Source organism: Salvia hispanica, chromosome 3, assembly GCF_029641045.1.
Source record: "Salvia hispanica isolate PSC_SH4W2 chromosome 3, Shi_PSC_v1, whole genome shotgun sequence".
NCBI lineage: Eukaryota > Viridiplantae > Streptophyta > Magnoliopsida > Lamiales > Lamiaceae > Salvia > Salvia hispanica.
In genome coordinates, this window is record NC_142694.1 from 52,477,936 (window position 1) to 52,499,592 (window position 21,657).

Genomic DNA, 21,657 nt, shown 5'->3' on the forward strand with positions numbered 1-21,657 from the left:
ATGATTTTCTCAAAATTATGAAATTGGCTAAAATTTAAGCATATCTCATTATTTTTCTGACAATTTGCTCAATATTCCCATCTAACTTTAAACATGTGAATAAGCAAGTACAGTAGTATATATAAATCAAAACATTTATATCTTTGTATGGTATACGATTATTAAACCGTCTAAACAAATCAAAATACAGCTCCATGAGGGGCTCGTATTGGATTTCATTTGTCTTTATTGTGCGTAATAATATTCATAAGAATTGAGTCACAATTTACAAAATAACTTTTACATCGTTTGAGATTTTACTGAAGAAAATGGTATGACTAACTTAATTCACTAATTTATTGTTTTTTCATCAAGCGTTGAATGATGAATCTTCTCAGTAAAACATGAAGACACGAGCAGAAGGCGTAACTTTGTTGGTGATGCTAATGTGATAGTAGTAAAAAATAATAATTTCATCAAGCAACTAAAAATACAAGACATAAGTAAATCCGAATTTAGAAAGAAAAAAATAAATAAATAAAATTGATCTTCCAAATTTTTAAGGAAATGGGAAATCATGTGGTACTGATCAATCATTGATCGATCCACAACTTATACATGCATAAACGTGAAATCGGTGAAATGTGATTGCAACGACATGCTCAATAGCTAAGCACCAAAATACGTGCTTTAGGCCATCGCTAAAAAAACCATGCACTCGTAGTATTATACGTATGTGACAGAATCCGAGAACTTGATGACACATAGCATAAGTATTGCCGCGTTGAATATTTTGGTCTCCCGTTTGCTAGGCTGTTTTCCATCTTTTTGTCCAAATTAACTTGATCGTTATATTAGTTGTTGCCATAGTTTCTATCGGAATGAAGATCATTACTCGCTTGTCCTAACTGATATGGAGTATGTATTAATTAGTTCATTGTTTATAGTAATAGTTTTTAGCAATATTTACCAAAGGAAACGATGACAATTAATGCCAAAGGCTTGGGGCCGGTTTCACAATCTGCAAAAATCATACTATATTATTAGTTTGAATAAATAATGTTTTTGTCTATTCTAGCTAGATTTTACTAGTATAAGATACGACGACATGCCACTTTAAATAATGCCAAAAAAAGTTTGGTGCATTTATATAAAGGAGGTTTATTGTAGGTAGCAAGCAAAGAAGAAGAAAGCATCGAGATATTAATATTTAAGAAAAAGAAAATGTCAAAAACTCTAGATTTTGAAGAGGCTGAGAATGGTTCAAAGTGTGGCAAGTTTTCAGCAGCAGTTGTGACAGCTAGAGCGGTGACGATGGCTTCTCTCACGGCCTCCATTGCAGTTCTTCTGACCAACGAGGCCACCTTGGTCCGCGGCTACGTCTATACTTACAATCGTGTTTTCTCTTACAAGTAAGTAACACTCGGCAGTAGTTGGTATTACAACACATTTATTTAATTTCATTCATTTTTAATATAGTAGTAGTAATTAAAATGCAGGTACATGTTTTATGTAGCTTTGTTTGGGATTGCTGCAAATTTCCTTTGCACAATTCACTACATTCTCAGGAAGAAACGTATCATCAATAGCTATACACTGCTTAAGTTGTGCTTCTACGTGGATAAGGTATATATCAAATATGTAAATGTAATGAATAGTTTAATAGTAGTACCAATTTAATCATAGTGATTCGATGAATGTATATGATCAGATGACGACAGTGCTGGTAGCAACAGGAGGTGGAGCAGCATTCTGCGCGACGGTGGATTTGAAGAGGGTAAAATGGAATGAGTATAATTCGAAGAAGCAAGATTTTCTGAGCGTGGGTTATGTGGCTGCAGCATTTGCTGTTGTTGGATGCATTTCCAGCCTCTCTTCTTCCATTCACTCTTCACTTGCCCTCACTAATTAAAACTATTTAGGTTAATTTGTAACTTTGCTATACAAGTGTAATTTACTCGTTATATTATACTTATGTAGGTTCGTTAGCTATTGCGCAATGCGCATGAACATAAGGTGCTCCCCAAGGTAGCAGCTGCGGTTTCATATAAATATTTATTGGACTTAGGATTTTCTGTATTTTCAATTAAAAATTAATTCATGCAGATGCAGCCCGTGTGCATCCCAACGTACATACTGTATACTTCTTCTCTTATTTGTCTATTAATTTCTTAACTTTCGTCCAATTCTAATTTTTCACACTAACTTTGAAGTCTATCTATAAATTACCAACTGCTATTGATTTAATATCTATTTATACGCATATTGGTATACTCCATATTTTTATATAAATTGAAACTACATAATTGTAGATTTTGATTCATAAAATATCAATAAATTAGATAAAGTATGTCACTTAATTTATCTACTCAACACTCAAATGGCTTTTATTTCGGTAGCTCTCAACTTCCTAAGTTAATTCTTTGAATCTTGCCGTGTCTGCAGAGTGAAATTTAACCAAGCCCAATCATCTTATAATAGCAATGGTTTGTTGTTAGTACTACTATATAACTACATTAATATTACATATAATTAATTTATAACGATGTTATTACCCACATCAGATTAATAATAGTTATATTTTATATATACAATGAAAATAAAATTACGTACATAATATGCCTAATTATTTTAAATAATATAATTAACATTAGCATAATTATCGCGCCTTAATTCATATACAATGCCAAAATATTATGCCAATTCTTTAAGAAATTGTTGAACTCCATATTATCATTTAATTAAATCACGATATTTGATCATAAAATATATAATTTTTAAATGATTTGTAAAATTGCAAACAAAAACTACATAACCTGCCAATTTTTAATAATTCAAACTAGCCCTAACATTCAAATTCTTGTAGCTTAATAAAATCAAAATTATGATTCGATGAAGTTTAATTCACCCAAGTCAAAGGACATAAAATTTATTTATATACTCCCTACGTCCTCATTACGTGTTTCAGTTTTCCATCTCATATTAATTGTCCCACTTTACTTTTACTATTTTTAGTAGTGGATACCTCATTCTATTAAGACTAAAGTCCAATTTTGGTATCTTACATTTGCCCAAAAATTCTTTTAGGTCACACACATTAAATTTGTGACCTTTTGGTTCTTACATATTGTTTTGGTACATTTGGTCCCAAACAAGGTCATAAACTAAATATATGGGGCCCGAAAAGAATTTTATGGAAAATGTACGGGAGTCATAGATTATAATTAAGTTATTAAATTGATCAAACATTTTGACTGTAAATTTTAACAGAAAATGGTTATTTTGGACCAAAATAATATGTTTGGGACCAAATTGTATCAAAACAATATGTTAGGGACCAAAAGATTTTTAGGACGAACGTAAAGTAGCAAAAATGAACTTTAGTCTTCTATTAAATTTAATTAATCTATAGTTAATTAACTCCGTTGACCACCATTACATTAAATTTGATGTCAAGGAAAATGTTATTGCAACGGAACAGAATGTTTGAAACCATAAAATCGATAGACCTTTGTGGTTGGAAATGTGTTGTCACGTTACAATATATCGAGGTATGCAATATTGCGTACGGTATATACGATTGATTGGTTAAAATTGTAGTGGAGACTTGGAGTATTTTTTAACCTTACAATTTTGTCACATGCAATGAGGTGTACAATTAGTTGTATGGCTTCTTGACCAAACCGAAGGTGAAAATTAGGCTCTTGTCCTATTTGATGTATTCGACCAAAAGTTGCTTAATTCTGCAAAAGAAATACCATTGGACTGGTCTATTTAATTTAAACAATTTCTTCATTATTTTTTTATTTTCATTCGAACTAATTGGTACAGATTGATAATTCAATACGGTAATTAGAGAGGTTGAGACGTTGGAAAATGATAAGCATTATTTTTAATTTAGCCACTAAAACAACATACCATTGAGCTACTAGTCATTCGCGTCGTTAAAATTTAGACTTGTACTCAGCTTCATGAGGGGCTCGTACTGGTTTTCATTTGTCTTTATTGTGCGAAAATCGAAATGCTATTCATATACTATAAGAAATGAATAACAATGGAGTATAAATTAACTTTACATCGTTTGAAATTTTAATGAAGAAAATGGTATGACTAACTTAATTAATTCACTAATTTATTGCTTTTTCTACAGATGCGTCCATTAGCGTTTGCCAGATGGTAATGCATTTACATCGCACTAATCGTCAACGGCAAACCGGCCGTCTCATCAAATTCGATTTCTTTCAAATATTTTTCTTAATTTCATATATATATGTATACAATTGATAGTAAAATTTATGGCCACATTAATCGTGTCAAAAATATTTAAACATATCTCATTTGGACTCGATCCACTACCAATAATCCTGATTTTTTATTATTATTATTTTGGCCCATTTTATATATATAAAAAAAGACTTCTATTTTTTGATAAATTTATTTATTTATTTAATGAGATCTTACTAGTAGTAATTATTTATAATAGTCAAATCACTTTTTTTTTCTTACATTTTTACTATAAAATTTTGCGATGCTACTATCAAAGATTATTGGCCGTGACGGAGAGTATATATTGAAAACAAAAAGAAATGGTGTTTATTCCTTTTCCCTCCAATCATCTTGCCAAAAATGACAATTTGTCCTTGGATGGATGTGTGAAATGTGTGGGGCACCAGCACTTATTAACGCGTCTAGTAGTCTAGTTGTAGCAAAAGGTGATGCGGTCACCTTGGCCGCCCCCACACCCCGGCCCGACAGTTTGTGAGGGGGTTCAATCAGGGTACACAGCGGCCCGTTAGAGAGGAGGCCTTCAACCCACTGTCCTGACAGGAGCCCATCTCCCAAGGCCTCACACTTGTGCCTGAGAGATGGAAGCTCCCACACGCCAGTAGTGGGATTCGAACCCAGCTCCTTGTAGCAATATCTGCTCCCCCGGAACCAACTGCGCTAAGCCCCTGCGGGCAACGCATCTAGTAGTCTAGCTTAGAGAATTCGTATCCACTGTGGTGTGGAGCATTGTATATTTCAACCATTAATTACTATAGAAGAAGATGATGATACAAAACCCTAAGCTAGTTGCAATTAATATTTTGTCGTGTAGTGAATCAGTCACACATATAAAGAGTACTGTTACCATAATCCTTTCTATATAAGTATAATACGCGCACATAGCTGTGTAAGTGAATCAGCAAAGAAAATTGTAGTAGTTGAATTATATTACTCCCATTAATTAATGTCTTACCCTCAGCCTCAAGACTATAATAATGGACATGGTGAGTCTGAAGAAAAGGGTTCAAGGTTTGCAATTACGACGTTGAGTGCAAGAATTGCTGCCATGATTTCTTTCATAGTAGCAATTGCAGTTTTTCAGACCAATGATGCCAAGATTAATGACACTGGCTATGTCTACACATACAAGGATTTTCGCTCATATAAGTCTCTCTCTCTCTCTCACACACACACACATCATTTTTATTTTTATTTTTATTTTGCCTAGAGTAAATCGATCTTGTTTATTTGTTAGAACGGCTTTGATTTAAGTTTTAAAAATGGATTGAAATATTAATCAGGTACGGTTTCTGGGTAGCGTTGATTGGACTCGGTTACACGGTGCTTCAAGTTCCATTCTCGATACACTACATGATGAGGAAGAAGCATCTCATAAATAGCTACGCCTTCCTTAAGTTCGATTTCTATGCGGACAAGGTACAACATTAATTACTAGTATTATTAATTAATTAGTAGTAGTAGTAGTAGTAGTTTATTAAGTGGAATAACTAAGTTGACTGAGTAATTTTGGTTTTGCTAGGTTGCGGCGTTGGTGGTGACAACGGCGGCGGGGGCGGTGTTTGGAGCGACGATGGATATGAAGAAATATGCGTGGAGGGATGAAGTGCAGAGTTTCTTGTCGGTCTCATATATTGCGGCCGCATTTCTCCTTGTTGGAAGCATTGCATGCTGGATTTCATCTCTTCATTCATCTCTCGCTCTATCAAACAAATTAAGATCACACTTTTAACCATCACTCTACTTGTATGATGTATCACAAACCATAACAAATCAGGCATCTATATATTCATCATTTCTCGAATGAAAAACGTAAGTACTTACAATAAAGCGTAACAGACAAAGACTTTTTTTTTTGTTATCAGAACCACTGGGGTTCAATATCTGACTAAGACCTGTTTTACAAGTAAGAGGTGATCAGTCTCACGATCGATAGATCAATTACAAACAAAGTCAAGGTAGTGATAAAATGCAAATTCTAAATATTGTACAAGCTCCAAACTATGATCTGGACCGTTAGAAAATGTCAACAGATAACAAAATAATATAAAAAAATGTCAACACAACCTCAACTGTTGATACTATGTTAACTTTTTTGTTGCTATTATTTGGTCATCTGTTATCATTTTCTAACGGTCCAAGTCGTAGTTTGGAGTTTGTACAATATTTAGAGTTTGCATTTGATTACATCCCCGCCAAAAAATATAAAAATAATAGCAAAGATCGTCAACAAAAAGGTCAAATTTGATGCAACTCAAGGATTGTAAATTACAATGTCTGTTGGACCGGTCACTAAAAGCCAAGCCAAGAAGTTCAAGGATAAATTGAATGGATTAGATCAAGAAATGTTGACTCAAGAAGAATGCAAGAGGCTCACTGAAGACGAGATTAAGCAATCCAAGAAACATTAATTTAGTTACATGCAAGTGGACCAAAGACTGAAGACTAGTGGACTTATCTATGAGAAAAAAGAGCCTAAGAGAATTAAGGTTATTTGATTTGGAGGCTAAGCAAGTTGTTTTGTATTTTGATAGTTACTACTTATCTTATCTTCTCTATAGTATTCTTTCTCTTTACATTCTTCTTCCTATAACTTGTGATGGGAAGAAGAGAGTATTTGTAACTATTGTACATTTGGGCAAACAAATCACCATGTCAAAAGTTATGATATTTTTAATCTGCTAACTAGGGTTAACTATTTCTTAATCAATACATAATTTGTTCACTTTTAGTTTTATTTTAGTTAACATTTTTTAATTAGGATTGATATTTTACATTAGTAGAAGTTATAATCATTTTTATTTTTATATCAAATTTTCAACTAAAAAGTAACTCTTGTGATAAATGAATAAACTGATATAGTATTAAATTTCCATTTAATGTCACTTTTATTATTTATTGCAACAATAAAAATTTCTGAGATGGTAGAATACAAATAAATTTACAAAAATAATTAATGTAATTAAAATAATTTCTCACCTATCTTGGTCTCCACTTTCCAACTATTACAGTGACACGTATTACAAAGTTGTTGATAAAACAATTGCGCGTTTCTTTCAGTCCAAATTTGTCGATTATCTTGGTAGTTACTGGTTCGGAAACTTGTACTCGTAGTTAATGATGCATACAGAATATGTTGTTTTCATCCATGAATAATTAATTAATATGGAGTTACTATAACTTAATCTGGACGAATACTTCAACGCAGAAAATAGCTGGTTCGATTAATTATACACATTATTAGGATTTAGGAAATACCTTTTCAAATAGGGATAAGAATTATAGTGAATCAGTATTCCCTATAACTATAACATATACCAAAATAAATTTTTGCTCAATCCTAATTTTAAACTTCAACGGTTGATGAATTTCTTATAAACTGAATCATAATGGAAGGGGAATTTATAAATTAATACTCCGTAGTACCTATATTATCATCATGGTAACAGTTCTATGATAATAATGAAATTAATTAAAATTTTCATCTAGCTCTTTTTAACGGTACCTTCAAATTGCTTAAACATTAGATGTATGATGTATCCAAAGGAAATGAAGAATTTCATGCATGCTAGCTAGGAAATTAGCTGTATCAAAAGGTCAATGTACATCATCACAAAACAATCGATGTGTCATCATCATTTTCTGAACATCTCTTTCAATAATGATAACACCATAAAACAAAAATGAACCTTAAGTAGTTGGAATGCTCCGTGCAATATTTGTCACATAGTAGTATTATTGTTATCCCTTATATAAAATTACTAGCAATTGTGCATTAAAATTCATATTTTTAAATTTTAAGGAACAGAGGGGAAATAACCTATCATATCAAATAGTACTACACTAAAATTATCTTGTTTTTCAGTAAATCCAAGGACTAGAAATATTTCCAGCAAAGTGATGAATTCAAAGTAAATTTTCTTGATTTCAAAATTAACAATAGTAGTATATTCCCATCCATTCCGAAAGTAGGCCTCTTTTGCTATATTTGATTAATTCCCAAAAATAAGTCTGTTCTTTTTATTTGTTAAGTTTTTCTTGTATGGAAGTAAGTTCAATTTTCATTAATAAGACAAACACTTTTTTTTTTCTTTTTCTGTTTACCTCTTTTGTATTTAACTAATTTAACTTTTTACCTCTTTTATACTCCATTTAACTACTTTCGCGTTAAAACTCGTGTTTTGTTTCCAAATTTTCAATTTTAATACTCATGTCTTTTCCAAATTCTCTATTTTATGAGATAGGCCAGGGTATGGTTTAAAATCACTTACATGTTACATATAAAAGGTGCGATTGACACCATATACATATTAATATGTTAAGATAAACTAGCAATTAGCAAGTATGGCTCGTACAAGTTTGTCAACGGAAGCCGATGAGGCCCCTCAAACACCACCACCGCAGACGCCCGCTCCTCCTCCACCGCCACCACAGCCGCCACTGCTATCAATGGCGCGAATAGCCATAATTATGAGGATGATCACCTTGGTATTTCTGGTATTGTCAGTGAGCCTCTTAGCTTCGAATTCCACCACAATCAGAGTTGGTGACTCCACCACCACCGTTCACTTCAACGATATTTACGCCTACCGGTCAGTTATTTATTAGTACTACTACATACTTATATGGAGGATTTGTGATTTGTGAAGATAGAATCAAATACTAGTATGGTTGTTAATTTGCAGGTATGCACTTGCTACTGGTGTGATAGGATTGTCCTACACCTTCATGCACCTGATTTCTTCCTTGCAGCAAGTGAGATCAGGAATGCTCCTTAATGATCCCAAATTTCTTCTGTATGAGTTTATTGGAGATAAGGTTATATAAACGTAAATAAATTATGATTAATTAATTTGTTGTGTTTATCAATTAAATATAAAAATAATATGTAGGTGATATTAGCACTAGTGGCAACAGGGGTGGGTGCTGCATTTGGTGCGACAGTAGAGCTGAAGGCAAAGATGGATGATTTAGAGAATGCATATGAATTGTATCTCGGAATCACAGTGTTTGCCCCAATCGTCTCCAAATTCGACGACTTCTTCAATAGGGCTTATATCCCCACAATATTCCTTCTCTTGGCATTTCTTTCCACTGGACTTTCCTCCATTCTCTCATCTTTGGCTCTCACCAACAAGACCACATAGCTCATGTCCACCTATCTAGTTCATCATATCATAATTCATGTATGTTTATTTTCGTTGTATCCTTAAATAATTGAACAAAATTTTATATGTCCTCACAACTGCAAACCCTAATTGTGTTAAAGTTTTTGCTCAATAATAACTCTCTCTGTTCAATTTGACTTTGTGGAAGACTTCTTTATAATGTTATTTCAACTAGGTACCACTCTGTATTTAATCAATACATATAAGCAACATTAAGATTTTTTTAATCAATACATATAAGCAACGTTAATAAGATATTTTTTATCTGGCCATAAAAAATAACGTATCTTTGCAAGTGCAACCAATATATGTGTTCGGATTGTCGACTACAATATACATTTGATATTGTCCGTTTTGGGTCAAGCCCGCATGGATTTGTTTTTGGGTCACTCCCAAAATGAGTCCAATAGATTGGATTGGACAAAAATTATATACAACTCAACAAACCTCAGACGTTTGATACTATCCGGTTTGGGTCATGCCCGTATGGATTTGTTTTTGGGTCACTCTCAAAAAGGGCCTCAAACAGATTGGGATTGAACAAGAATTATAATATATATACACCTTCCAACCTCTCTCAGACTCCCGATATGAGATGAGTTTGTACTCAACAATATGAATATATGTTACGAAATCTGCAGTTTAATACTGTCTGAACAAATCAAAATCTAAACAAAACTTTTTTAAATAATGTGTGTCAAATTTGAAGAAAAAAAGAAACATGCATAAATTAACATCAAGATACTAGTATTAACCAAAATTTAAATTGTACTTTTATACTGTATACTTGACTTTTTGAATATATAGTCTTCAAACTATTTTCTTGTAGTTCTTTTTTCACTTGCATATCAACAGACTGTAAGTCTCTAATTTATTTATCAATTTTGATTTTAACTCCACATGAATATACATCTTAACTATCGATCCAGCGTAAAATTTTGAATAGGTCTAATTTCTAAATACTATGTACAATTAACATTTGATTTTATTGTTAAGTTTTAAAAGTTGGGCCTAACTCGTTAATAATGATAAGATAAACTTCAAATCGATAAAGACGCGTAACGCGTACCTGTCCATTTTGTGCTTATTTCTTGGTAACTACTGATTTGGAAACTTATATTCGTAATTAATGATGCGTGCAAAAACTGTTGTTTTCAATTAATTAATTCCTAGTGTAAATAAATTGACTTAATTTGGACATATATAAGCGGGTGCGGCAGAAAATAACACTTAGGCTCTCTTATTTTTCATACTTATTTAATACTAGTACTACTAGGGATGAACAAATAGTAGTAATATGGAGTATTTTTTTAAAGGTAGTGCATATTTGAATCTGTGATATGTTGCAAATGTTTTTTGCTACTCGATCGTATATGATTCATTACGGTATTTGCAAATATCAAATCGGAATATATGATTTGTTTTTTTTTTAAATGTAATCTAAAAAATACAGTTTGAATATTATTCGATTGGAATTTGCCTATTTATTTGTTTGTAAGGGTAAATTTGTGGTATTTAAACTTTACAGTGCCCATATATGCAATTATTCTCATATTAAAATCTTCAAATGTTTGACAATTCCTTTTCGTTCTTTTACCATCATCTGTGGATACGATATCATCAAATATGGTTGGCCTAAGATTCCTCAAAAGAAAGTATTCTTGTAACTGTTACAAGGAGATGATATTTCCAAACTCCAATATTCTTAGATTCACATGTCCAAATCAACTCTATATATGAGGTGTAATTGGCACAATAGCGATAAGTGTAATTTAATTAGCAAATTAACATGGCTCGTGTAACGGTCACAACAACTGCAGACGAGGCCGCCCGACCACCCGAAGCCTCTCCACCGCCACCACCATCCCGGCCACCACTCCTATCGATGGCTCGACTAGCGATGATTGTTCGGATCATCACATTAATTTCCCTCATATTTTCAATCAGCCTCATAAGTTCCAATTCCACCACCATCACACTCAACAACTCCACCTTCCTTTTCAACCTCAACGACGTCTACGCCTACAAGTATGCACTGAGCACTGCCGTCACAGCATCGTCCTACACCATTTATCGCCTGCGTTATTCATTCAAGCAACTCAAATCAGGCACATTCCATGTCACCAATCCCAAAAATCTCTTCTACGAGTTTCTTTCTGATAAGGTGAATTAATTGTACATATTAATTACATAAACATAAATTCTGTAGTACTACTACTATTGAATGATGTATGAATGTGATAGGCGATTGTGACAATAGTAGCAACGGGTGTGGGTGCTGCATTTGCTGCGACGGTAGAGCTGAAGACGAAGGTTCATGAAATGGAGGATATACTTGAAGTGTATCTAGACAACACCTCATTTGCCTCAAACGTCCCCAAATTCGATTATTTTTTTAACAAGGCTTATTTTCCGAATATATTCCTCCTCATTGCTCTTTTCACCTGTGGAATTTCATCATCTCTTTCATCCTTGGCTCTTATGAACAAGACCACTTAGCTTTTAACAATGTACTTACTTCCTAATTATTAACGACCATTTTCTGTCAATTTACATGTATTCAAGTCATTACAGAGTAAATTAGACATATATATAATTTTCTTCCATAAAATAAACTATTAGTAATAATTTATAAATTATAAAAAAAAAATCTAGAAATTGATTGTTGTAGTACGTGGCCAAATCATTCAAGATTTGGTCATTTGAATATAAGTGAAATTAATTAGTATATCAATTGTCATCTTCATCTCCTTTTTCTTTTTTCGATTTCTCATTTTGAGATTATCTTGTCAGTAACAACAAGATCATATGCATACGTTCGACATAATTACTATAAATTTATTAGTATAGGGTCTATTAGTAGTATATATCTTTTTGTGTCTATATGTAACAGATGTATGTATTCTGAATAGGGTCCCTTCTCTTAACTTGTACCAGCCCAAAGGCCCCATAAACTCTGTGCAGAGAGCCCATTTAAAAACATTGATCGACTACAACGGAATAAGGAATTCCCTCTTTATTGACCAACCCACTAGCTGAAAACGCATGAAATAGAAATAGTTCAAAAATTTCAAATTATTTTATTTTATTTGTGTGGTGAATTTTAAATCCGAATTTACAATTATTACAGATATAACATACCTATATTTATATATGTTTTACATAAGGGTTCAAGTTAAAATTTATGGCCAACAAAAGTTGACATGTTTTATTGAAAGTTCATTTGTTAACATTGTCTTTTTCTACAACAGCACTGCATTCACATTCAATAAATTAGTAGTATTCGGCGTCATTCATCGGCTTTAGTTAGCTGAAAATTTCAAATCAAATTATAAAGTGAACATTGAATATAAGTAGAAGTTATATATATAATAGGAATATTCATTAGAACAACCTTGACTTAACTATACCCATTGGTAAAAAATTTTGTCTGGATTTATAATAATGACAAAAATAAATTGGAGTACTTATCTTCATTATTCATTTTATAGCTCGAGTTAAAATTCCGTCCCACTCACACAAAATACTTTTGCTTTTATAATTTTTAATTAATAATTATATCGATTTGTGATGTACTATCATTATTTTAACTTACTGCATGTGAACTCAGCTTTTCTATGGGAATAAAGTAGTGTCTGTTGATCGCATTTTAGTTAAAGCTATAAAACGAAAAACATAGATAACATAGATAAATATAGATTGTATTTGTAATTTAAGTATACATTCAAGATAAATATAGATCGTATGTTTTAATTATAAGTAAACATTCAAACTAAATAATAACCATGGATCAAAGTTAGTGATAACACAAAAAAATATTATTGAGAAATATTTATCTTCTTTCATCTAAATGAGGTATTTATATAACAAAAAACAATTATTAAAATATAAGAAAATTTGAATTTAAAGGAAATCTTAATTGCTAAGAGGAAAGAATATCATAACAACTATACATTTTTATCTATTTATTCTTCCAATTAGGAAAACAATATATTACCAACACAACTTGAAAGCTTCCAATAATCAATTTTTTTTATGCCCTGATTTTTTTGGGTTTTGATTTTCATCAAACTATCATATATCTTTTTTAAATTGCGATCCACTTGCATATAATTAAATTATTACAACTTTGGGCTACTCAAATAATCATATCCAATGACCCCCTTAAGTAATTTTTGAGCCCAACATCGTGAACAAATGATGTTATACTTCATCTCTTGTAATCGTTCGAACATGCATTTCATTAAGTCTTTCTCATATAATAATTTTTATTTAAGAAACAAACACATCCAATTCGTCATTAATTTCCTCAAATATTCATGGATCTCATATTTATATTTTTGATTAATTTCTTAATCAATTTATTTATTGCATATTCTAATATAAACTATTATTGGCAAAAAATTAAAATAACTAGCCAGACAACTTGTTGGGGAGTGGTTCAATTCGACATGATCGAATACCCACTACTACGGATGGACTAGATATGGTTGGTCGATAAACTTGGTAATTTAGCATTTCATCATAAAAGCATTTAAAACCTTAGTCTACTAATAGTCAAATACGGACTTCAGACATACTATAAAAAATTCTAAGTCTAGGTTAATGCAATGGTCTATCTATTATTTCTGTATATTGGATATAATTACTTCTTTCTCATACAATAATATGTAGACTGAAGAATAACGGGTTTTCATTAAATGTGACAAAATTATTCTCCCATATCTCTAGTCTCTATATAAGATTATAGAACATTATAATAGGCTTACGTGGAATATTGAATTTTGAAAACGGAAATAACATTATTTATAGCACAGCTGTACTAATCGAGATTAATTAGCATATTTTTAATTCATAGTAATGTTTTTTTAATATTAAATGCCCGAAACCTATTTGATGAAAACTCAATTTGGAGGGCCTCTCTCTGTCTCTCTCTGGTTTCTATCTTCTCTCTCATCTCACCGAATTCTCTCTCCTCTCTCCAGAAGGGAAAAAACCTAAAAGAGCTGTTTACCCACAAGTAAGTTCTCTCTCTCTCTCTCCCCCCGTCTCTCTCCCTCCCTCTCTCTATATCTTTCAAAATATATTATCTGGGCCTTTTCTCTCTCCGCCTTCCTCTATATCTATTGGAATATTTAATGTGCTTTTAAACTTTTAATTTGGAAAATCTATATGCGATTCTTGTTCTGATCTGCCTTGATGCATTAATTGTTATTGTAGATCTGTTATTGTGCGACTTTGTGTTCAGATCTGTGCGAAATGTCAAAGATTGAATCTTTTCTATTAGGGTTCCCGATTTTTCACGGGTTGTGTTTTCTTTATGGTTTCTTTTAGGGTAATTGTTGATTTGGCGGATCTATTTGAATTCACATTTTTAGAATTTTAAATTAATGTTGTTCAATTGGACGAAGAATGGTTGTTTTGCCCTTTGCTTGTTTGTGCAAATGCTTTTGCCTTTCTTGTTCGATCGCCCCCAAAATAATGGTATAGTTTTAGGTGGAAAACAGTTGAAAGGTTCACAATTTGAATTGTGGATTGATTAGATTTTGATTGGTTCAATTTTGCATTTGGATGTTGTTTTGCTCTTGTTGTGTGACATGTTCAGGCATTTTAAAGTTTGCTGCTTTTATATTGATCACATTTGCTCAGCCGATTTCTTGATCTTTTTTGTTGCCATATTAGAAAATGCATCTATGGTGATAAAATGGAATATTTGGGACTTAAATTAATGTGTATTGTTACTTGCGTAGATCTGTAGATTATATGGACGACGACAGTCTAAGGAATTGGGGTTATTATGAACCGCCCCTTAAAGGGCTCGGTCTCCAGCTCATGTCGTCTCTGACAGAGCGAGACACGAAGCCTTTCCTAACCGGGCGCGACAATCCTGTAATGGTTTCAGCGAATGGCTCCTTTCATCCTCGGGATTGTGTTGTTGCTGAACCACCGGTCACACACATGGACTATGTTAGGGATAGCTGGATAAACCACAGGGAGAAGTTCTTGCATATGTTCCCGGGGAACCCTTACAGTTCTGTTCTTCCTGAGTCTTCTGTTGGCCACCATCAGATGCAGATGGTGCAGCAGCCACCTCCCCAGCAGCAACCAGAAACAGTCAAAGAGACGAGGACAAGCATTGAAGAGCCAGTCGCGAAGGAGGGCGGCTCAGCCAAAAAGAGGGCGGCTGCTGCAACCACCAAAACCCCAAAAGCAAAGAAGACTAGGAAAAACCCTGCCCCCAAGGAAAATGGTAATGGCAATGGTAATCCTTCTGCTCAACGTGCCAAAACAGCTAAGAAGAACGTTGAAGTTGTTATCAATGGAATGGATATGGATATTACTGGGATACCGATTCCTGTTTGCTCTTGCACCGGTAGTCCACAGCAGTGTTATAGATGGGGATGTGGGGGCTGGCAGTCGGCATGCTGCACCACAACTATATCAATGTATCCATTGCCAATGAGCCAGAAAAGGCGCGGAGCCAGGATTGCTGGACGGAAGATGAGTCAGGGCGCGTTCAAGAAGGTTTTGGAAAAACTTGCTACTGATGGATATAACTTTGCTAACCCCATTGACCTGAGGACTTACTGGGCAAAACATGGCACCAACAAGTTTGTGATAATCAGATAGAGCGAAGCATCGGCATGGCCTCAACCGCATCTGGTCCGCTTTTCATGTATATATTCTGTGGCCTCTTGCTGTTATTTCGTTGGTATTTTGTAGGCCTTGAAATTTCATATTCATGATACATGTTTGAAATCCTTGACTATGCAACATGTTTCCTCACAAACAAGTTAATTAATTCCTCCTTTGTTTACTTGAAAGGCTAGCAACATTTTTCTGGCCTTCCCTGGATAGGATAATGGATTATTTCTTTTGTTCCTACTGAATGATTTTCAGATTAATGTCTCTACTTTCCCTATACTATTATTGGCTTTCTCATCTGTCTTATTTGCTACTATGTTTACTCATTTTTACATTATAGACCATCAAACATTCTTATAGAATGTCTGTTTGATTCTTTATGATTTTTGACAGTGAAACTTGGCCTTCTCTCTTTCTCAAAATGATGGCTTTTCCATTTCCATAGAAAAAGTGATACTCCTATATAAGTCAAAAATATGTATTGAAACTTATTGATAATGGATTTTGTAGATTTTCGAAAATTGAAAGTGAAATAAGAGAAACTGTTGAGAGATGCATTCTCTCTCCTATGCCTATTAGTCTAGTAGTGAGGTTTCATGTCTGATGTACGATTATGACTTATCGCTGTGGCCTAGAATAAGAGGAGCCCACCATTATTATTTCCTGGGTTTATGATAAAGTGTGACTGACCTGAATTTCATTCCAATAAGTTAGATGTCGCTTTCAATATCAATAGTCTCTTTTTGTAAGAAATATATAAATGGTTCGAGATAAGTAGGAAAAATTATTTTCGGAAATTGTTCTCAATCCATTTAAAGCCGACTAGTACGTTTTATTTTTCTTTTTTATTCAAACTACAAATAAGGAGTACATTTCAATTAGAAAATTTTTCATCTTTTTTTAATGGAATATTGGCACCTAACATTATTAAATTTTTAGAAAGTTGGATTTTTTCCACGAACTTTAAAATTGGCAAATAATATCATGAACCTTTACCCTGAGTTTATTATTTCCCACTAAAGAAAAATTTCCAGCAAATTATATCATGATACATATTTTTTTTTCGTAATTTTTCGACAACAACTTAAAGAGCTTCAAGTTTTTTAATCTTTGAGGATAATTTATCTTGAAGCACACCCTCCAAAGTTGTTCTTTGATCTATTAATATAGCCGGAATTTTTTCTTTAGTGGGAAATAGGAGTAACAAACTCTGGACAAAATTCGTGATATTATTTGTCAATTTCAAAGTTTGTGGGAAAAACCCGATTTTTTTAAAGTTTAATGATATTAGGTGTCAATATCTTTTTTTATTATTATTATGGAAGAGTACGTAATTTATAAATTTCAATATTAAAATTTATTGGTGTGTTTAAACTTCTGAAACCAAAGGTGTGACCAATTTTCCACAAAATCAAAATTTGCCCAAATTGAATCCAAGGTGCATATCCGATGTTGTCGTAGTCTGAAGTAGCATGTCTGAATATCTAACTAGATCAAAATGCATCGTAATTACATATAATAATACACCTAATTAGTCATCATAACGACACCAATTTGATGTGTTAACTTCTCATTTCACACTATTTTGTTTAGGGCTGGGTAAATATACCGAAAAAACGGTATATCGATCGTATCGTATTGAAAAATATCGAATTTTCGGTATATCGAAACTTTTGGTACGATACAATACCGTATCGAAAGTTTTCGGTATGATAACGATATGAATTTTCTTATACCGCGGTATACCGTTTTATATCGAATATACGATATATATCGATATTATCGGTATACCGAAATATATCGAAAATCAATATGTATCGAATTATCGATACATATCGTTTATACCGATGATTAAATCAAGAATATAATTTATTTTTTTAAGATTAAAAGTTTAAATCATAAATGTATCCATATAACTTAATCATATATTTTTTGATTATGAAGATGTGGACAATGATTATTTTATTATGTTAAAATTATACATTAATTTTGGTTTTATTTTTCGGTTTTGAATTATATTTTTTGGTATACGGGTATTCAAAATTGTATAAAATTTCGGTATATCATACGAAATATCGATATACCGTTCAGAACGGTATACCGAAGTTCGGTACGATATACCGAAATTTTGAAACGGTAACGGTATAGTTTTTTTCCATACCGAAATTTCGGTATACCGAAACTTTCGAAACAATAACGATATGAAATTCTTTCATATCGATATTTTCGGTATGATAACGAAACAAAATTTTTGATACGGTATATCGTATCGACCCAACCCTAATTTTGTTCATGTCAACTCCACATAATAGACACGGGACATGCCATATAGTACTAGGATTTAATTTTGGAGTAATGATAAACAACCAAATTTTGTACAACCAAAATAAGGTAATATTAATATTTAATGTATTAATTATATATTAAAACCATAAATATAGTAAGTGGATAAGTTAAAAAGACTTATTAGCATTTAACCTCATTTATATTTTTATATTTGAATTTTCTTTCTATTATTTTTAAATTTTGAATTAAAGTATGCACTAAATAAAATTAATGATTCCAAAAAATTAAAAAATATATACATAAATCATAAATATATGACCATAATATTATACACTTTCCATGTACTATATATGCATCCATATATTTTAATAAAATGCATAAATAAACCTATTTTTATACAAATAAACTAGTTTTTGGTTGTACAAAATTTGGTCACATAGATTTGTTGTTAATTTTGTTAGCATACTTGATTGTGTGAATTGACTGCACACTAAAAATTAATAGTAGTATTAGTACGATACTCCTTCGATCCACGAAAAATAGAGTACATTTACCATTTTTAATTGTCCACGGAGAATAGGACACATTTAAAGGAAAATTTTCAACTACTTTTTTCTTACTTTACTAATTCCATATTAAAACATGTATCATTCACAAAGTGTCCTATTATTCGTGGACGGAAGAAATATATTTTACCACATTCAAAGTTCGTGGTAAGGATATGGATAGATGTATTGAACCCTTTTATTTCCAATATCGTGATCTTCATTCCTCTATAAATGAGTGGATAGTCCCCTCCCTATCCCACAACAAAGGTTTTTAAAAGAGTGAGTGACTCATTTATAACATGGTATAGATTGGACCCAAGTCAGTTATGAGTTTCGTTGTTGCAAGGGTAAAAGTTTAATGATGATCCTAGCCTATATATTGTGGGGGCGCATTGAACTCATTTCCTACCCCACATCGACAAATTGGTGGTCTTGACTCCTTTATAAATGATTGGATAATCTTCCCCCTTACAAGACCTTTTAAGGTGGGGAGTGGTCCATTCTAACATTATGCACCTCCTCTCCCTTTACGGTAACAGGCGTAGCCGAACCAGACCTTCGAAATCACACTCGGTCCCATAAGGGCATCTGAGGTTCGCTTCCATAACCTCATTTTCCACTGCAATGACGATGGTGCGGCTTGCCTGATTTTCTATTTTAATCTTATCTCCAAACCGGGAGTTAGTGTTATTTTGCATCTTTGATTGTTTGTGTTTGGTTAATTTGCTTTTTTTATTATACTTATTTTGTAGTTGTAAACGAAGATGGAGAGGTGGACGACTTCTGCAGTTGGGGAGCATGCACATATGCTCAACCAATTGTACCATATAATCTGGCACGTCCATCAAAATTTTTTATTTTTCTATTTTGATCAGTGCATTAAAATTAGTTTCTAAGTACTTTTAAAGTTACTTCTTTTAACGAGGTGAGAGTAATTTTTCATTAAATATACTTAAACTATTTTTTCTTTATCTATGCTACTTTATCAATTCTGCACTAAAATTTTTATCATTCACTGGCAAGATTATTTTTTATAGTAGTAATTTTTTATACAATTCAAAAATTATGGGAGAAAATTACCATTCAATTTCAAAGCAATTAAGCGGTAAGGCCCAAGTATTTATTTGGTCATAAGTCCTTAGAGAATCCACCATAGGGCGGAGGATAGCCCACCCGATGCATCCTCCGCCACTGCAGCAGGGCGGAGGATGCTCCCCGCATCCTCCGCGGACGATGAACAATTTTTTGCATCTTCCGGCCTATCCTCCGCCCCATTGCAGGGGTCCGGACGATGCAACACATTTTCATTTTTTTTTAATTTCTTCTATATATATTGCCATATTTTTATTTCATTTCACACATTTCACTCTAGTCTTCCTCATCTCAATTTCCACTCTTCCTACCTCCTATCTTCCTATCGTTGTAACTTTTTTTTAATTAAATGTAAGGTTTGTCTTTAATTTGTGGTATATTTATATTTATTTTGCTGATAATTGACATATTTGTAAACATAAAAAAATAAAATGTAAATGGTACAAAATAGTCGTTAAAACTATAAAGTGGGCTATAGGGCGCCCCGTTGTGAATGCTCTTAAAGTTTGATCCGCTTTTAAATTATTTATACGTAACAAAAATATATACCCCCAAAGTCCACACATTTGAAAAAAAACATAATGGACAAGACTTTTCGTGAGGTGATGATGTTACTTGTTTGAAAGAAGCTGAGACTTTTTAATGGTATTTGAAACATTATCATGTACACGAGGTGCATGCCATGTTTGTTGAAAAAACTATCGACACAATTACATCAATTGGCAAGTCTACATGGGCTGAAAAGACACATAAATATAGAGACTAAGAGACTAAGAGCACTCCCAATGCTCTCCCTAAAAACTCCCTTATTTCTTCCTAACTCCTGCCACATCAGCGCCACATTAGCACCAAAATTTATCCCCAGTTTTTAGCCAACTTTTAGCCAACTGCTCCAATGGTTTCTCCCTTATTTCTTCCTTATTTCTCCCTAACTCAACATTTCATTTTTACATCATTACTAATTTAATTGTTTTATTTTTGTATATAATAAAGCAGCTAATTTAATTTATAAGACAAAACAAATAATAGTAATAAAGTTCGTTGTATTAAACACGAGTAAACATTACAACGACGAAAATTAATAAAAAAAATATAGTACAGGAATGGAAAAAAAAATTCAAAGTAAAAAAATTCAAGTGCGGTAGGCGCGGTTTCTATTTGCCCACAATTCTTCGATCATATCGTGCTGTAGTGCTCGATGGGCCTCCTTTTGGTGTATGTCCATGAACGCCTTGAACCGTTCATGTTCGTTGTACGGTACACCCCGGCGGGCGGACTCGGACTCGGTTGAGACACCGTGGTCGCGGGGGATGTATCGGCGCCGCCTGCGGATTGGCCGTTTGGGTGGCTGCTGCATTCGAGCAAGCTCGCTTTGTATGAAACGGGAGATATAGTTGTTGACTGGGTTGTTGGCGAAACCCGCGACATCCCATCCGGTGGGAGCGGGAGGTACCTCCTCTTCGGAAGAAGAACGAGATATCTCCTCGTCGGACCGAGAATGAGAAGATGATTCAGAATTCATTAAATATAGATGGAGAGAGAGAAAATAAATGAAGAGAGAAAATGGATGAGGATGAGGAGAGAATGAAGAGAGAAAAGGGATGAGGATGGAGAGAGAATGAAGAGAAGGTGTGTATTTATAGGGGAGTAAAAAT

General features: G+C 33.1%; 4 protein-coding genes and 1 long non-coding RNA gene across 5 annotated transcripts; all 5 read left to right on the plus strand.

The window, feature by feature from the left end:
* The first annotated feature begins 5,196 nt into the window (after nt 1-5,196).
* On the plus strand, nt 5,197-6,112 carry LOC125210345 (CASP-like protein PIMP1). Its single transcript, XM_048109907.2, has 3 exons — nt 5,197-5,412; nt 5,547-5,682; nt 5,786-6,112. The coding sequence occupies exons 1-3, from the start codon at nt 5,210-5,212 to the stop codon at nt 5,993-5,995; spliced, it is 549 nt and encodes a 182-aa protein (XP_047965864.1). The 5' UTR covers nt 5,197-5,209; the 3' UTR covers nt 5,996-6,112.
* A 2,491-nt stretch (nt 6,113-8,603) lies between these two features.
* On the plus strand, nt 8,604-9,495 carry LOC125210347 (CASP-like protein 4D1). The gene is made up of 3 exons (XM_048109909.2): nt 8,604-8,855; nt 8,949-9,081; nt 9,156-9,495. The coding sequence occupies exons 1-3, from the start codon at nt 8,608-8,610 to the stop codon at nt 9,408-9,410; spliced, it is 636 nt and encodes a 211-aa protein (XP_047965866.1). The 5' UTR covers nt 8,604-8,607; the 3' UTR covers nt 9,411-9,495.
* A 1,725-nt stretch (nt 9,496-11,220) lies between these two features.
* LOC125210348 (CASP-like protein 4D1) lies at nt 11,221-11,947 on the plus strand. The gene is made up of 2 exons (XM_048109910.2): nt 11,221-11,595; nt 11,676-11,947. The coding sequence occupies exons 1-2, from the start codon at nt 11,221-11,223 to the stop codon at nt 11,928-11,930; spliced, it is 630 nt and encodes a 209-aa protein (XP_047965867.1). The 3' UTR covers nt 11,931-11,947.
* Nucleotides 11,948-14,334: 2,387 nt separating this feature from the next.
* LOC125215062 (protein BASIC PENTACYSTEINE2-like) lies at nt 14,335-16,316 on the plus strand. The gene is made up of 2 exons (XM_048116370.2): nt 14,335-14,451; nt 15,182-16,316. Exon 2 carries the CDS (start codon nt 15,195-15,197, stop codon nt 16,059-16,061), a length of 867 nt encoding a protein of 288 aa, XP_047972327.1. The 5' UTR covers nt 14,335-14,451; nt 15,182-15,194; the 3' UTR covers nt 16,062-16,316.
* Nucleotides 16,317-19,417: 3,101 nt separating this feature from the next.
* Nucleotides 19,418-20,370, plus strand: LOC148931058 (uncharacterized). The gene is made up of 2 exons (XR_016136538.1): nt 19,418-19,543; nt 19,663-20,370. It is a non-coding gene; the product is annotated as an uncharacterized LOC148931058 (long non-coding RNA).
* The last annotated feature ends 1,287 nt before the right edge of the window (nt 20,371-21,657 follow it).

What these genes read in the sequence shown, in the direction of transcription:
- LOC125210345 (XM_048109907.2), top strand. Translation starts at nt 5,210, where the DNA reads ATGTCTTACCCTCAGCCTCAAGACTATAATAATGGACATGGTGAGTCT. An exon ending in AAGGATTTTCGCTCATATAA is followed by an intron (nt 5,413 to 5,546) that starts GTCTCTCTCTCT and finishes AATATTAATCAG; the next exon opens with GTACGGTTTCTGGGTAGCGT. An exon ending in TCGATTTCTATGCGGACAAG is followed by an intron (nt 5,683 to 5,785) that starts GTACAACATTAA and finishes TGGTTTTGCTAG; the next exon opens with GTTGCGGCGTTGGTGGTGAC.
- LOC125210347 (XM_048109909.2), top strand. Translation starts at nt 8,608, where the DNA reads ATGGCTCGTACAAGTTTGTCAACGGAAGCCGATGAGGCCCCTCAAACA. An exon ending in AACGATATTTACGCCTACCG is followed by an intron (nt 8,856 to 8,948) that starts GTCAGTTATTTA and finishes GTTAATTTGCAG; the next exon opens with GTATGCACTTGCTACTGGTG. An exon ending in ATGAGTTTATTGGAGATAAG is followed by an intron (nt 9,082 to 9,155) that starts GTTATATAAACG and finishes AATAATATGTAG; the next exon opens with GTGATATTAGCACTAGTGGC.
- LOC125210348 (XM_048109910.2), top strand. Translation starts at nt 11,221, where the DNA reads ATGGCTCGTGTAACGGTCACAACAACTGCAGACGAGGCCGCCCGACCA. An exon ending in ACGAGTTTCTTTCTGATAAG is followed by an intron (nt 11,596 to 11,675) that starts GTGAATTAATTG and finishes TGAATGTGATAG; the next exon opens with GCGATTGTGACAATAGTAGC.
- LOC125215062 (XM_048116370.2), top strand. Translation starts at nt 15,195, where the DNA reads ATGGACGACGACAGTCTAAGGAATTGGGGTTATTATGAACCGCCCCTT.